The sequence below is a fragment of the Oryx dammah genome, unplaced genomic scaffold (genome assembly GCF_014754425.2).
Source record: "Oryx dammah isolate SB20612 unplaced genomic scaffold, SCBI_Odam_1.1 HiC_scaffold_9, whole genome shotgun sequence".
NCBI classification, from domain to species: domain Eukaryota; kingdom Metazoa; phylum Chordata; class Mammalia; order Artiodactyla; family Bovidae; genus Oryx; species Oryx dammah.
The window spans coordinates 37,195,840-37,211,714 of NW_024070193.1; the positions used below are offsets into that span (position 1 = coordinate 37,195,840).

Below are 15,875 nucleotides of genomic sequence, written 5' to 3' on the forward strand. Positions count from 1 at the left end.
GGTGACGTCACGCGCCTGCTGCCCGGAAGTGTGCGCGACGGCGACGGAGCCGGGGGGACGGTGAGAAGGCGTGCGGGGACGTGCGGGTGCGTGCTGCTGGGGGGCGAGCGGCCGCGATGGCAGGACCCTGGGGCTGTCCCACGGGCTTGGTCTTGGGGAAGGCGGGTGCGGGGGCGGTGAGAGGCCTCTTCCGCCCTCGGGAATAGAGCCCACTGTCTAGGTCGTGGGAGCGCGTTTCTGCTACATCTGATTGACTGCAGCCTGATTCATCGGGCTTCCCCTGGGCGCTTTCCCTTCCTTGCGGCCGGGCCTCTGGCCTCCCTTGTAGGTCCAGCACCTGTTGAGGGGGGACAGGACACGCCGTTTCACGGCCTGGGTTCCCGCTGGGTTTTCTGTGTAGAATCGTGGAGGGAAGCGCGGTGTTTTTCCTCCCCAGTCCTTTGGATAAGGAGAACTCGCCCCCTGGTGGGAAACGCCGCTCTGTGAAACCTGCTTTTCCAAGTAAAAGAATGGTTCTTTGGGATTTCTGTTGGTTTCTGTTTGCGATCTGTTGCTGCCTCCCAGAGGCCCACCCTACATGGAAAACGGAGCGTGATGCTGATGGACGACAGATGGCAGGGTGTGAATGGGTGGGATTCAGACTTGATGGGATAGGCGGATGGTGAATGAGGAAGAAGCGGGCAGCAAGAACAGATGATAGGAAAACATCTTGTTTTACAGTGCATAGGACATATCCCGGGGTCATTAGTATCAGGTGTGAGTGAGCAAGTATGCTGATGTACACACGACTGTGAATTGTTCTGGAGAAGAGCAAGTGTCCCTGCAAGTGTTTGAGTTACATTTTCTGGAACCACTGTTCGTGGCAGCCTTGTACCCCTCAGACTTTAACTGAGACCGATCTCCCAGGAGAGCATCCGACAGTAGAATGCGGTGTTAACACAGTAGCAAGTGCTTCAGGAGGTCAAAACCGGGTAACTGCAGGGGTAGACCCAGATGTAATTCTCCCTCACGTTGTCAGTGTTTTCCGTTTTTCACGGGATCAGGAGACGACTGTGTCTCTGTTGATAAAATCACCGCGCATCCCCTCACTGTCCTGCGCTTGTAAATTTCATCGTGGTGTGTGCATGCTTGTCTTGTAGATGCGAGGTGGTGACTTTCTCTCCAGATGCTGAGGTGCCTGGACCCCTGGCGCAGGCAGTTACTGAGCTGCAGCTGGAGTAGACTGTGCCTTCTGAAGCACTCTGTGTTTACAATGAAGTTGCAGTCTCCAGAATTCCAGTCACTTTTCACAGAAGGATTGAAGAGTCTGACAGGTGAGAAGTCGGGTGCCTCTTCTTGCTTTGGAAGCTTGTATAAATAGAGAGGCAGAGAAGTAATGTTTTTAAGCCAACATTCAGTTTTTTTGTTAATGTAGAGCTAATGAAAGCAGGGTTTACTATGAATAATCCAAAACTATAGCCAAGTCATGAGAAGAGGCAAATAATGGCAGTACAAAGCATGGCTTTTTTATGTTGCCCCCGTGTGCTTTATATGCATCACAGAATTGGGCCTACTGACTTAAGGGTTAGATACTTTTTCTCTTGTTGTATTGTTGAGGAAGCAGAGGCTTAAGAATGTGAAATTCCTTGGCACCATTTTTATAACTAATAACTGAAGAGCTTGGATTTGAACTTTTGCAGTCTGATTTGAGAACCCAGCTTGTCACCACTAAGCTGTATTTCTGGCCCAGGTATCAGTGCTTTCCAAGAGAACCAGAGGCAGAAGTAAGTGGGAGTCATCTCCATTTGTGCATATACAAACCTTATCTGGAAGGGACACAGGAAATGGCTTTAGCTAAGTGCTTGGTCACAGGAGCGTCATGTTGCTTGCTGCAGTTCTCAACTTGGTATCAGCTGTCGCTGTTACAGTGCACACAGCTGCATTGCAGACTTCATGGTCTCTTGGTCGTGTCTTTATAAATGCAGTGTTATTGTTCAGTGGCTCAGTCGTGTCCAACTCTCTGGGACCCTATGAACTGCAGTACACCAGACTTCCCTGTCCTTCACTATCTCCTGGAGTCTGCCCAAACTCGTGTCCGTTGAGTCAATGATGCCATCCAACCATCTCATCCTCTGTCGTCCCCTTCTGCCCACAGTCTTTCCGAGCATCAGGGTCTTTTCCAGTGAGTCGACTCTTCACATCAGGTGGCCGGACTATTGGAGCTTTGGTTTCAGCATCAGTCCTTCCAGTGAATATTCAGGGTTAATTTCCTTTAGCGTTGACTGGTTTCATCTCCTTGTTGTCCCAGGGACTCTCAAGAGTCTTCTCCAGCACCATAGTTCAGAAGCATCAGTTCTTAGGCACTCTGCCTTTATGGTCCAACTCTCACGTCCGTACGTGACTACTGGAAAAACCATAGCTTTAACTAGATGAACCTTTGTCATCAAAGTGATATCTCTGCTTTTTAAGACACTGTTTAGGTTTGTCATAGCTTTTCTTCCAGGGAGCAGGCATCTTAATTTCATAGCTAGAGTCACCGTCCTCAGTAATTTGGGAAGTATATTAAGGTGTATATATGTAGAAACATGACCTTACATGTTGGTTTGTCCTTTAGATTCACCTGGGGAGCTTTTATAGCTTACAAATGCTAGGGTCCCACTCCTGCCCTACTGACTGGAATCTCTGAGGAGTATGGGCATTTATAAATTTCTGTGAAAACTACTCCCTTAATTCTGATGCCCAGAAGGTGAAGGGACCGTTGCTTTAAAGTGACTGTCCTTTTAGTAGCTAACTTTTTGTTTTAATACTTGTTTGGCTGCACCAGTCTCAGCTGTGGCATGTGGAATCTTCATTGCAGCACACAGACTCCCGAGTTTTGGCACACGGGCTCAGTAGTTCTGGGACACGGGCTTAGTTGCTCTGTGACGTGTGGGATCTTAGGTTTTCACCCAGGGATTGTGCCCTTGTCTGCTGCATTGCAAGGTGGGTTCTTAATCACTTGACCACAGGGGATGTCCCTGTAGTAGCTTATTGACAAAGCTGCTTTCCTGTTCTTGAAATAAGGTGATTTTTAGGTATTTGTTAGAAATAAATGGTCCAGAACTACTTGAGTTTTTTATAGACCATAGTTTCATATGGTCTTGAAGTGGGGGGCCTAAAGTAGATACTTCACTCTGAATTAGAGTGAAAAAGAGAAATGGGTGAAATTAATTTTAATAACTTTTTAGTACATCTCATTTAATTCAGTACCTCTAAGATACCGTCATTTTAAAGTCCTATTTGTGTACAAATTATGAGTGACATATTTTCCACTCTTGCTTATAATCTTTGATATCTGGTGTTTAGTACAGACCATCTTAATTCAGACTCACCACATTTCAAGTGCTCAGGAACCACACGTGGCTACTGTGTGTACAGCTCATATCTGTAGGTTCCGACTTACAATTGAATGTGAGTTTGTTCTTTCTTTATATGTCTCTCCCAGCTCCCACTCCTCTTACCATCTTTACTGTAAGAGGTTTCTTGGAAGATAGCCAAATGACTGGATGTAGAAAAATTATTTATTTTGGCTGTGCTGGGTCTTCACTGCTGTGCCTTTTTTTTTCCGCCTAGTTGCGGCAAGTGGGGGCTTCTCATTGCAGGTGCTTCTCTTGTTGCAGGGCATGGGCTCTGTGGCGCGAAGCCTTCAGTCCTTGTGGTGTGTGAGCTCAGCAGTTAATGGCTCCTGGGCTCCGGAGCACAGGCTCTGTAGTTGTGGCACATGGCCTTAGTCACTCCATAGCATGCGGGGTCTTCCTGGACCAGGGACTGCACCCACGTCTCCTGCCTTGGCAGGTGGAATCTTTACTACTGAGCTATCAAGGAAGCCCCTTCTGTGTTTTTCTTTTGGAAACAAGAATGTGGATATTGATTACTGTAGGTCCTTGAACAGTTTTACCAGTTGCATTTGGCTTCCTAACCCTTCCTAACCCTGGGCTTTCTTCTCACAGGTTTTTTTTTCTTTTAATTTACTAATTTTTAATTGGAAGATAATTGCTTTACAATGTTGTATTGATTTCTGCCATTCCACAATATGAATCAGCCAAGAGTATGCTACGGCTCCCACCTCCCACCCCAGCCCACCCCTGCTCTCCCAGTTTTACATAAAAAGACTGAGTTCAGTTCTCGCTGCTGTGCCAAACAAATGGAAGAACTTGTGCTTCTGTGATTCTTGAAAGAAACCCACTGAAAGAAAAAACATGCCTTTTTGTCTCAGAATTATTTGTCAAGGAAAACCATGAGTTGCGAATCGCGGGAGGAGCCGTGAGGGATCTGCTGAGTGGAGTGAAGCCGCAGGACGTGGACTTTGCCACCACGGCCACCCCCGCTCAGATGAAGGAGCTGTTCCAGTCGGTCGGCATCCGCATGATCAACAACAAAGGAGAGAAGCACGGGACCATCACCGCCAGGGTGAGCGAGGAGTCTTGACAGGGGTGGCCTTGTCTTTTTTGAAAACTTAAAATATTTTATAGATGATTTCTAGTGTTTAAAAACCTAATAGCAAAGAAGCCTCATTAAAAAAAAAGTCTCCTCTGCCTTCTGTGAAATCCTGCACCCTCCTTTGTTGCAGCCCCTTTTAGCTAATTTTTATAGCCGGTACCTTTTCCCTCCATGTTTCTAAAACAAACCTTTCTAATGCTTCGGTGTTTCATTTCTGTTTTAAATTTCCAGTCTTCAGATGTTGTTTATTGACTTCCTGCAAGGCAGCTGGCTTAGCCTCCTCAGTGCCTTTCTGCCGTAATTTCTGGCCAAATGCGCCCCTCCCTGTTGTTTGCAGCTAGACGGCGTGATGCGCTTTGGCTCCATTCCTTGTGCTTCATGCTTGAGGTTTCCCTGCAGCTGGTGGTGTGTCTCTGCCACGGCTCTGGGGCGCCGCTCGCTCCCGCTGTGCCCTGCCTGTGCGCGTCCTCTGGGGGCCTCACCACGCCGGGGTTCAGCCCCTTCTGGAGCCAGTTCACCTGCTGCTGTCTGCCTCCTCCCACCCGGGCTCACCCTGGGGGCCCCGTGCGTCAGACCCAGGAGTGTTCTTGCCCCTTTCCTTATTAGAGCTCCTGGTTCCTGATCCCAGGGGCTGTTCTGTCTTGGTTTATGCCCTCATATTAGTAGCCTGAGAGAGCTTGGCATGAGTGAAAACGCTGTTATTTTGCCTCCATTCATGCTGATCGGATAGTTTGGGTGGCTGTGAAATTCAAGGCTGGGAATTGCTCTCAGGCAGAAATGTAAAGGCTTTGTTCTCTACCTCCCAGAGTTGCCACTGAGAAGCCTGAGCTTGTTCAGATTTCTCCCGTGTTCGAGAACTGATTCTCCCCTCCCCGTTTTGGAAGCCTTTGCTGATCACTTTGTATCTGGTGTTTTTAACTTGAAGAGGACGTGCCTTGGCTTGGATTGGGCACTGCCTTGGCGTAGTGTGCTGAGTGGGCCTCCTTGTGTTCATTCCTCTCCTGACTCCATCCCCTTTGGCAGATGTCTTCTCCTGTGGAAGCCTCTGTGAATGCTGGATGTTGGGCCACAGGGACTGATCCTCTACTTTTATCTTTTATCTCTTATATTTCCATTTAATTTCTGTGAAACTGCCTTAACTTCATCATCCAGCTTTTCTGTTGGCAACTTTTGCTGTCTTTTTTATACTGTCACAGGCCTTTTTTAGACTGTTTTTGGAAGCTTCCTGTTCTTGTTTCAGGCGCAGTGTCAGCTGGTATTTCCCTGAGAGATCAGTTCTCGGTACTCTGTTGTTCAGTCGCTGTCTTGTGTCCGACTCTCTGTGACTCCATGAACTGCAGCCCGCCAGACCTACCTGTCCTTCACCATCTCCTGGAAGTTTGCCCAAGTTCAGGTCCATTGCATCAGTGATGCCATGCAGCCATCTCATTTTCTGTTGCCCTCTTTTCCTTCTGCCTTCTGTCTTTCGCAGCTGCAGAGTCTTTTTAGTGAGTCAGCTGTTTGCATCAGGTGGCCAAAGTATTACAGCTTCAGCATCAGTCCTTCTGATGAGTATTCAGGGTTGATTTCCTTTAGGGTTGACTGGTTTGATCTCCTTGCAGTCCAAAGAATTCTCAACAGTCTTCTCCAGCACCACAGTTCAAAAGCATCAGTTCTTCAGCACTTCGCCTTCTTTATGGTCTAGCTTTCACAACCACACATGACTTCTGGAAAGACCATAGCCTTGACTATACGGACCTTTGTCACCAAAGTAATGTGTTTGCTTTTTAACACACTGTCTAGGTTTGTCACAGCTTTCTTGCCAAGAAGCAATTTTCTTCTAATTTCATGGCTGCAGTCACCATCCTCAGTGATTTTAGAACCCAAGAAGAAATCTGTCACTACTTCAACTTTTTCCCCTCTGTTTGCCATGAAGTAATGGGGCCAGATGCTTTGATTTTAGTTTTTTAAATATTTGGTTTTAACAGGCTTTTTCACCCTCCTTCTTCACTCTTATCAAGAGGTTGTTTAGTTCATCTTTGCTTTTGCCATTAGAGTGGTATAATTCGCATATCTGAGGTTATTGATATTTCTCCTGGCAGTCTTGATTCCAGATTGTACTTCATCCAGCCCAGCATTTCTCATGATGTGCTCTGTGTATAAGTTAAATCAACAAGGGTACAGTAAACAGTCTTGTCATATTCCTTTCTCAATCCTGAACCAGTTGGTTGTTGCATACAAGGTTCTGTTACTTCTTGACCTGCATACAGATTTCTGAGGAGGCAGGTAAGGTGGTCTGGTAATCCCATCTCTTTAAGAGTTTTCTGCAGTTTGTTACAGTCCACACAGTCAGAGGCTTTAGCATAGTCAGTGAAACAGAGGTAGATGTTTTTCTGAAATTCCCTTGCTTTCTTTATGATCCAACAAATGTTGACAATTTGATCTCTGGTTCCTCTGCCTTTTCTAAACCCAGCTTGAACATCTCGAAGTTCTTGGTTCATGTACTGTTGTAGCCTAACTTGGAGGATTTTGAGCATAACATCACTCGCATGGGAGACAAGTGCAATTGTCCAGTGGTTTGGACACTCTTTAGTACTGTCCTGGGAATTGGGACACTGCTGCTGCTGCTGCTGAGTCGCTTCAGTTGTGTCTGCAACCCCATAGACGGCAGCCCACCAGGCCCCCGTCCCTGGGATTCTCCGGGCAAGAACACTGGAGTGGGGTGCCATTGCCTTCTCCAATGCATGAAAGTAAAGTCTCTCAGTCGTGTCCGACTCTTGGCAACCCCATGGACTGCAGCCTTCCAGGCTCCTCCGTCCATGGGAGTTTCCAGGTAAGAGTACTGGAGTGGGGTGCCATCGCCTTCTCCAGGGAATTGGGATGAGGATTGACCGTTTCCAGTTCTGTGACCAGTGCTGGGTTTTCCAAATTTGCTGACATAGAGTGAAGCACTTTGATAGCATCAACTTTTAGGATTTTAAATAGCTCTGTTGGAATTCCATCGCCTCCACTAGCTTTATTGACAGCAGTGCTTCCTAAGGCCCACTTGATTTCACACTCCAGAATGTCTGGCTCTGGGTGACTGACCACACCATCACAGTAATCCAGTTCATTAAGATCTTTTTTGTACAGTTCTGTGTATTCTTTCCATCTCTTCGTGATCTCTTCTTCCGTTAGCTTCTGTCCTTTTTAAGAGCCATCTTTGGATGAACTGTGCCTTTGAAATTTACAGTTTTCCTGACGAGGTGTCTAGTCTCACCCTTTCTGTTGCTTTCCTGTGCTTCTTTCCACTGTTCACGGGAGAAGCCCCCGTCTCTCCATGCTGCTCTCTGGAGCTCCGCGTTCCATCGGCTGCACCTCGCCCTTTCTCCCTTGCTTTTCCCTCCTCTTCTCTCTTGGGCTGTTTGTAGAGCCTCCTCAGGTGCCCCCTCTGCCTTCTTGCTTTTCTTTTAATCTGGGAAGGTTTTGTTTTTTGCCTCCTGTACCGTATTATGGGCCTCTGTCCATAGTCCTTCAGGCGTTCTGTTTTCTAGATCTAATCCCTTCAAACTGTTCGTCACCTCAAGTGCACATTCATAGGGGATTTGATTTAAGTTGTACCTGGCTGGCCTCGTGGTTTTCCCTGCTTGCTTTCCTTTAAGCCTGAATTTTGCTGTGAGAAGCTGATGATCTGAGCCAGAGTCCACTCCAGGTCTTGTTTTTGCTGACTGTACGTAGTGTCTCCATCTTCACCTACAAAGAATGTAATCAGTCTGGTTTTGGTATTGACCATGTGGTAATGTCCATGTGTAAAGTTGTCTCTTGTGTTGTTGAAAAAGGGTGTTTACTATGACCACTTCTCTTGGCAGATTTCAGTTAGCTTTTGCCCTGCTTCATTCTGTGCTCCAGGGCCACACTTGCCTGTTACTCCAGGTTTCTCGTCACTTCCTGCTTTTGCATTCCAGTCCCCAGTGATGAATAGGACATCTTTTTCTGGTGTTAGTTCTAGGAGGTCGTGTAGGTCTTAATAGAATTGATCAGCTTCAGAACTTCCTCAGCATTACTGGTTGGGACATAGACTTGGATTACTGTGATGCTGAATGGTTTGCCTTGGAAACCAACCGAGATCATTCTGTCCTTTTTGAGGTTGCACCCAAGTACTGCATTTCAGACTCTTGTGGACTATGAGGGCTACTCCATTTTTTCTGTTGGATTCTTGCCCACAGTAGTAGATACAATGGTCATCTGAGTTAAATTCACGCATTCCAGTCCAGTCCATTTTAGTTCACTGATTTCTAAAATGTCGATGTTCACTCTTGCCATCTCCTGCTTGACCACATCCAATTTACCTTGATTCATGGACCTGACATTCCAGGTTCCTATGCAGTACTGTTCTTTATAGCATGGGATTTTACTTTCATCACCAGATACATCCACAGCTGAGCGTTCTTCCCACTTTGGCCCAGCTGCTTCATTCTTTCTGGAGCTGTTAATAGTTGTCCTCTGCTCTTCCCCAGTGGCATGTTGGAAACCTTCTGACCTGGGGGATTCATCTCTCGTTACCTTTCATCCAGTTCATGGGGTCCTCACGGCAAGTATGCTGGAATGGTTTGCCGTTCCCTCCTCCGGTGGATCACGTTTTGTCAGAACTCTCCACTGTGACCCATCTGTCTTGGGTAGCTCTGCACAGTGTGGTTCATAGGTTCATTGAGTTATCCAAGGCCCTTCACCACAACAAGGCTGTGATCCATGAAGGGGCTAGGTGCTTTGATGATGTCTTTATTCCCTTTGAGCTTATTCTGTCTTTGCTGTTGGCATTCCTTCGGTGTGGGAACTTTTCAGTGTCTCTGTTGCAGTAATGGAGTGCATGCAGAATGCCCTGGGCAATTTACTGTAGTTTGTGTGGAAAGCATCAGCCTTGTTAGTGATGGGACCCTGCTGTCAGTATCAGGAGGGCTTTTCATCCGGGGACACCAGAGAAATCCTCTAGCATTACCCAGGTTGGAATAAGGCTGCTGATTAACATTTTGAAAACTGACTGCAGAAAGGGATAGAGATCATGTTGAGTTTTCTTCACAACCTTATTTTCATTTTCATTTCCCGTGATTTTGTATATGGTGCCTCAAGTTGTGATTATTTGGGGTCATCCTTTCTAGTTAATCTCTGATTCTCTGCTTGGGTGAGGGAGGCACTCTGGGGGTCTCATTGTTTTCTGTAGATTTCAACTGTCTTAATATTTACACCGTTTTCCTTGAGTTACCTTGTGCCTCAAATTCCTAATTCTGGAATTCCCCAGTGAGAACCGGTTTGTAGAAAACAATACATGAGATTGAGAGGAATTCCGGAACAGACTTTGCGCATTAGTCGCTCAGTCGTGTCCGACCCTTTGCAACCCATAGACTGTAGCCTTCCAGGCTCCTCTGTTCATGGGATTTTCCAGGCAAGATTACTGGAGTGGGGTGCCAGTTCCTCCTCCAGGGGATCTTCCCAACCCAGGGATTGAACCCACGTCTCCTGTGTCTCCAGCATTGCAGGCAGATTCTTTACCTGCTGAGCCATGAGGGAAGCCAGAACCGACTTTACTGATCATTAATGGCTTTCCGTTCCTAATGAGAAGATCCCGGACTCCTGCTTGGCGTGTGAAACCTTTTGCTGTCTGCCCCTAAGTGTGGATGCCCTGTTTATGCTGTGAACTTGCCCTTACGTGTACCCCTCTGCCTCTCCACTGTGCCTTTGCTCATCTTGAGCTGTTGTTCTTCCCTCATCTGCACATCCAGATCTCACTCACTTTTTCAGGCTAAGCTCACATATCCCTGTAAGGGAGCTGCTCTGCTTCTCCCAGCAGGGGGTAACCTCTCTTCCCAGGAGGCACAGGCTACTTTACTTTAACGTAATTGAAAGCAAAGGAGCTGCAGGGTGTGTTGCCTGTATTTCTTCCTCCATCAGTCCTTTGCTCAGTGGCTTATATTCTATAAATTGGTATCCAGCTCTTTGAAAATCGGAGCTATTAAAAAAATATTTCAAAGAGCAGCCTGGTTTTGTATTGAAGAACCAGAATATTTTAAAGGATCTTACTTTCTATCACATAATTTGTCAGGCTAGCCATTTTTTCTATGCAAACTTATCTTTTTAAGTTAAGATAGGTTATTATTTCTTAAAAATGTTGTTTGGATGTATCTTTGAATACTGTGGGTGTCATTGTATTTCCAGGTATGTGTACTAGTTGACTTAAAAAGGAAAGATATACTTGTCAGGACTTATATATATTTTTTCAATCTGTCCAGTGATACTGAAAACTAATTTTTGAAAAACATTTACTTCCAGCTTCATGAAGAAAATTTTGAAATTACTACACTGAGGATTGATGTAGCCACTGATGGAAGACACGCTGAGGTGGAATTCACAACTGACTGGCAGAAGGATGCTGAGCGCAGAGATCTCACCATAAATTCCATGTTTTTAGGTGATGCCTGGGGGTCGTGTTCTACCTCATCCCGTCCGAATGCTTTCTTCTCACGTGACGCATGTCTTCTGGCAGTGTTCTCCCGCTGGAGGGCTTGTGTTAGTCTCTGCAGAGACAGGCTGTTGGTTAAAGCTGACTGTGGAGCCGAGATCTCCGGCTTCCGCTGCCTCGGTCGCTCTCGCTGTAACGCGAGGCCGCTGAGAGCAGCTTCCTTTGCAGGGCTGCCCTGAGGATTAGCGGAGTCGGTCGTGGCGAGTCCCTGGTGTGTGTGCACGTTCAGTCAGTGGGTCCTTATGAGTCGCATCGAAAGATGGTAGGCTTCCAGTGAGGACCCCGTGCACACGCGCGCGTTGCCCCTTTCTCCTGTCTTGGATGCACACACGCCCGCCTTCCCTCTCTGCTGGTGCCTGTGGCGATGCGGTCAGTGATGCCACCTCCTCTGTTGCTCCACGTGCCCAGCTCTGCCTCACAGTCCTCCGTGGCACCGCGGCTTACGGACCGTCTCGTCTCAGCCCTGGCATGTGAGAGGAAGCCTGTTGATCATCTCAGCGTAACGTTTTGCTCGTGAAAGAAAGCAGTGAGGAGCATATGGGAGTCAGTGTGAATTAGGTTAGCGTTTTGGTGTGCAACTGAAGCATTGTTTTTTGTCCTTTAAATTTTAGGCAAGTTCTTCCGGGTTAAGTCTGTGGATTAGAAAAGAGATGGGCACCCACTCTTACCTGTGGCACAGTAATAGGGAAAGGATGAAGCAGTGGTACCCACTTTGTGGGATGGAGAAGGGGCTATAGACCCAAGAGGGCTCACTTTGCTAATTACATTATGCCCAGTAACATTTCTAGGGTGCCTCCCTGGCTTGAGGTGCATCAGCGCTCACTTGATGTACTTCAGCTCATTTAATGCTCAGTAGAACTCCATAAAGTAGGTATTAAACTCATTCAACAAATGTGGAAACAGACTCAGATACGTTAAGTAATTGAGCCCAAGTCACAGAGAGCTTTGATTGGCGCCCAGGTTTCCAGAGCCTGGGTGATTTATGACCAAAGGGAGCCTAGTTGGAGGCATGTTTTCTCTCCATTACGGGGTTGAACTCCAGGCATTAATTTCTTCTTAAATCATTTTTACTTAGCGTTAAACTGCTCCAACTAGTTGAGTGTGTGAAAACTTTTTAACTAATGTCTCATAACCAGACATAACTAAAAGAGAAACTAATATTCTTTTTCAAGATACTGTTTTATAAAAATAAAAGCTATTCTTATTGGTGCTACTGTTCGCTGACATTTGCTGAGCCCTTATAAAATGTGACAGCCATTGTTCTCAGCCCATCACAGAAATTTAATCTTCCCACCAATCCTGTGAGGCAGATCTTGGTGTGTAACTAAGGAAAATTTGCTGAGAGTCCTGCGGCCAGTAAACTGCTGAATTCGGATTCCAACTTAACAGTTTATTTACCAGAGACATATTAATACATCTTTCATTACCTGAATGTTATTGACTAGAGTGTTTATATTCAATATATATAGCTAGCTTCTGCAAAAGTCTCCTGGTCACTAATGTGTTAAGCAGCCTGGTTCCAGAGGTTAGGTCCTTAACCACTGCATTATCCTCAGCACCTCAACTTTATTTCTAACTTCTACTCATCATTTTTTAAAAGGATATTCAGAGCAAAACAAAATACACACAGATGATACAGAGCACTCTGCCTTCAGCCCGTTTTCCCGTCCAGACTTTTTTCAAGCCTTATCAGAAAAGCGGTCCTAGTTCTGGGGGTGATGGTCACACGGTTTCTCAAACTCTTGTTTTCCCTTTTGTAACACTGTGTTTTTTTCCTTTTGAAAAGATCAAATTTTTATCTTCCCTTTACTAAAAATGATCTGGTTTCCACAGTCCCCAGGGAGTTGTGTCTATTCAGTAAGAGAAGTAACAGGAGATGGGTATACTGCATGTAGGTTGTAGTCCTATTGTCTAATTATTTTTGTTTGTTGTCATTTCCTGTTGTATCTTTCTGAATCTGGAGCCTTATAAATTGGCTCTAAGTGTCAAAATGCCAAGAAGAGTTTGGCAGGAGTTAAGCCTGAGTGTGGCTGCATTTGCCATAATCATGACGAGTGGTTACTTTCTTGCTTTCCCGCCTTCCTGTGATGCCACGTGCTGAGGTCTCTCAGGTTCACGGAGCTCCCCATTTGGGTGGTTGAATGGCACCTGTGTCTTTGCTCCATCTTAGATCCCAGAGTGACCACCTGTCTCAGTTTGCCTGGACTAAGGTATCCTTGAGACAGGAGATTTTCAGTTTTTAAATCAGCGAAGTCCTGGGATAGCTGGGAGAACTTGGTCACTTCGCACATACCTGAGGTTTTATGTGCCTTATATTAAAATTGTTAAGTTTTTTGTTTTGTTTGGTTCAACATGAGAGGATATTGTGCTGGAAATATGTTTATAACATTGAACAGATGTTAAGTTCATATGGTTCAGAATTCACAAGTTCAGAAGGGTGCACGGGGAAGTGTCCCGGGCAGATTTTACCAACCCCTGGCCAACATGTAATTGGACTTAGGTCCTTGCTGAGCTGATGTAGGTCTGAAAAATGATTATCTCATAAATGTGCACTTCTTACAACTAAAGTTGAAAATCTTCATTTTTAAAGCTTTTTATATTTCATATTTTTTTAGGTCATTTTTTTCCCTCTCTTTAAAAAATTTTTATTATAGTTGACTTACAGTGTTGTTTCTACTGTACAGCAGAGTGAATCAGTTGTACCTTTTTTGAATTTCATTCCCGTTTAGGTCACCACAGAGCACTGAGTGCCGTTCCCCAAGCTGTGTACAGTATGTCATTAGTTATCTGTTTTTCACACAGTATCCAATAGTGTATATATTTGAATCTCAGTCACCTGGTGCATCCCAGCCCCTCCTCCCCGCCTTGCTGTCCATGTGTTTTGTTCTCTACCTCTGGGCCTCTCTCTGCCTTGCAGAGATCATCTCTATCATTTTTCTAGATTCCACATATGTGTTAATATACAGGATGTTTTTCTTACTTCACTCTGTATGACAGTCTCCAGGTCCGTCCGCATCTCTATCAATGACCCAGTCTTGTTGCGGCCGAGTCATGTTCCATCGTCTGCGTGTCCCACATCCTCGCGTCCGTTCCTCTGTCGGTGGGCATTTAGGTGGCTTCCGTGTCCTGCCTCTTAGGAACGGCGCCAGAACACGGGTGCTTGTGTCCTTTTGCCTTATGGCTTTTCCCGGGTATGTGCCCAGGAGTGGGAGTGCTGGTCGTACCTGGCAGTTCTGTATTTAGTTTTTAAGGAACCTCCATACTGTTCTCCACAGTGGCTGCACCAGTTTAACATTTCCCCTAACTCAACTTTTCTATATATGGTATTTATGATTTTGTAGATTATAGAAAGCCATTTGTCTCTGTGATATGAACTTTAAATGTTTTCCCCAGTATATTACCTTATGCAATTTCATATAGTGGCATTTTCTTGCTATCCAAGAATGAATACCTAATGTTTCATGTAGTTGGATTCACTAATAGTCTCTTTGAAGTCTCTGGTAGTGTGTTTTGGTTTCTTTTGGTAACCATATTTTGAAAGGTCTTCCCTACGTTGAGATTATAAATTTTTTCCCTATGGTTTATTACAGTTTTTACTACATTTTTCCAGATAGTTTTGACTATCATAGTGTCTCCTTTCCAGGTTATTTTGGCTGTTCTTGTTGATTTTCCATTATTAACTTGAAAATCGGCTTGTTTTATTGTTTCTGCCCATTTCATACTGGCATACATCTTATTTAGTGTGTTGTCTTTTTATTGCTATTGTAAATGCAGCCTTTTATTCCATTATATGTTCCATTTGCTACTGTATACAGATGAATGTTACTCATATCAGTACTTCACTGTGTAGCTCTTTGCCTAAAGTTTACTGTTTGTGATAGTTTTTAGTAGATTTTCTTAAGTTTTCCAGTTTTTTCTGTTTAATTCCTTTAATTGAGGTAATGAAATACAGCCTTACGTTAGATTCAGTATACAATGTTCGATATTTGTATATATCCAGAAATGATCACCACAGTAAGTCTAGTTAATGTCTGACACCATATGTACTTACAGAATTTTATTCCCCTTGTGATGAAAACTTTTAAGATCTACTGTCTTACCAACTTGTGAGTGTGTTCTACAGTATTGTTAACTATAGTGGGCTACAGTCTCGGGGCTGCAAAGTCGGACATAACGGCACACACACGTTGTGAACTAGTTGCCATAGTATATGCCGCCTCCTCGGGGCTTGTTCTATAGCTAGGAGTTTGCACCTTGGACTCTGTTCACTCATTGTACCCACCCCAGCTTCTGACAACCACCAGTCTGTTCTCTGTCAGCTTGTTTTTTTTTAAGATTCTATGTAAGAATGAGATCATATAGTATTTATCTTCCTCTGTCTGGCTTCCTTTACTTAGCATAATGTCCTCAAGATCCATCCATGTTGTTGCAAATGGCAAGGTTTCATTCTTTTTTTTATGGCTGAATGATTATTATATATGCACCAGTGTTTTCCAATTCGTATTTGCTAATAGTGATTTTTCTTCCCTCTTTTAATGACTAGGTTTTGATGGTACTTTATTTGACTACTTTAATGGTTATGAAGATTTAAAAAATAAGAAAGTTAGATTTGTTGGACAAGCTAAACAGAGGATACAAGAAGATTATCTTCGAATTTTAAGGTATTTCAGGTAAGGCTTTTTATGAATTACAGTAATCCAGTTTTGAATATTATGACCAAAGTGCAGTTCTTTCTCGTCACGTGAAATGCACAGCAGCTTAGTGCACAGGGCTGCCATCTCACATCTGTCTCCAAGAGACAGGATAGTGACTTTGAGACACCTCATCTTTGCATTTTCCAAATCATTGATTCACTCCTTTCTGTGGTGATCTTTTATATAATGCAGTTGTAAGTCTTTTATTTTCTGCACCAGTTGTTCATCACACGGGTATTTGAGTGCTTATC

The 15,875-nt window shown here is 44.8% G+C and overlaps 2 protein-coding genes across 7 annotated transcripts in view; one reads left to right on the forward strand and one right to left on the reverse strand.

Annotated features, from left to right (window-relative positions):
- The window catches only part of IL5RA (interleukin 5 receptor subunit alpha), a 65,143-nt gene extending 64,398 nt beyond the window's left edge, over window positions 1–745 (reverse strand). Inside the window, exon 1 of the mRNA XM_040245961.1 lies at window positions 12–745. Within this exon, the coding sequence (XP_040101895.1) occupies window positions 12–745 (734 nt within the window). The remainder of the gene's footprint in view (window positions 1–11) is intronic.
- TRNT1 (tRNA nucleotidyl transferase 1) overlaps window positions 1–15,875 on the forward strand; it is a 19,617-nt gene continuing 3,742 nt past the window's right edge. The window contains exons 1-5 of one of the 6 annotated variants that reach the window (XM_040245972.1): window positions 1–60; window positions 1,140–1,313; window positions 4,235–4,428; window positions 10,741–10,879; window positions 15,474–15,600. In XM_040245972.1, the coding sequence (XP_040101906.1) occupies window positions 1,166–1,313; window positions 4,235–4,428; window positions 10,741–10,879; window positions 15,474–15,600 (608 nt within the window). In that variant the 5' untranslated portion in view covers window positions 1–60; window positions 1,140–1,165. Of the gene's footprint in view, window positions 502–1,139; window positions 1,314–4,234; window positions 4,429–10,740; window positions 10,880–15,473; window positions 15,601–15,875 lie in introns of all 6 variants that reach the window. The other 5 variants (XM_040245974.1, XM_040245971.1, XM_040245976.1 and 2 more) reach the window with 5 other exon arrangements.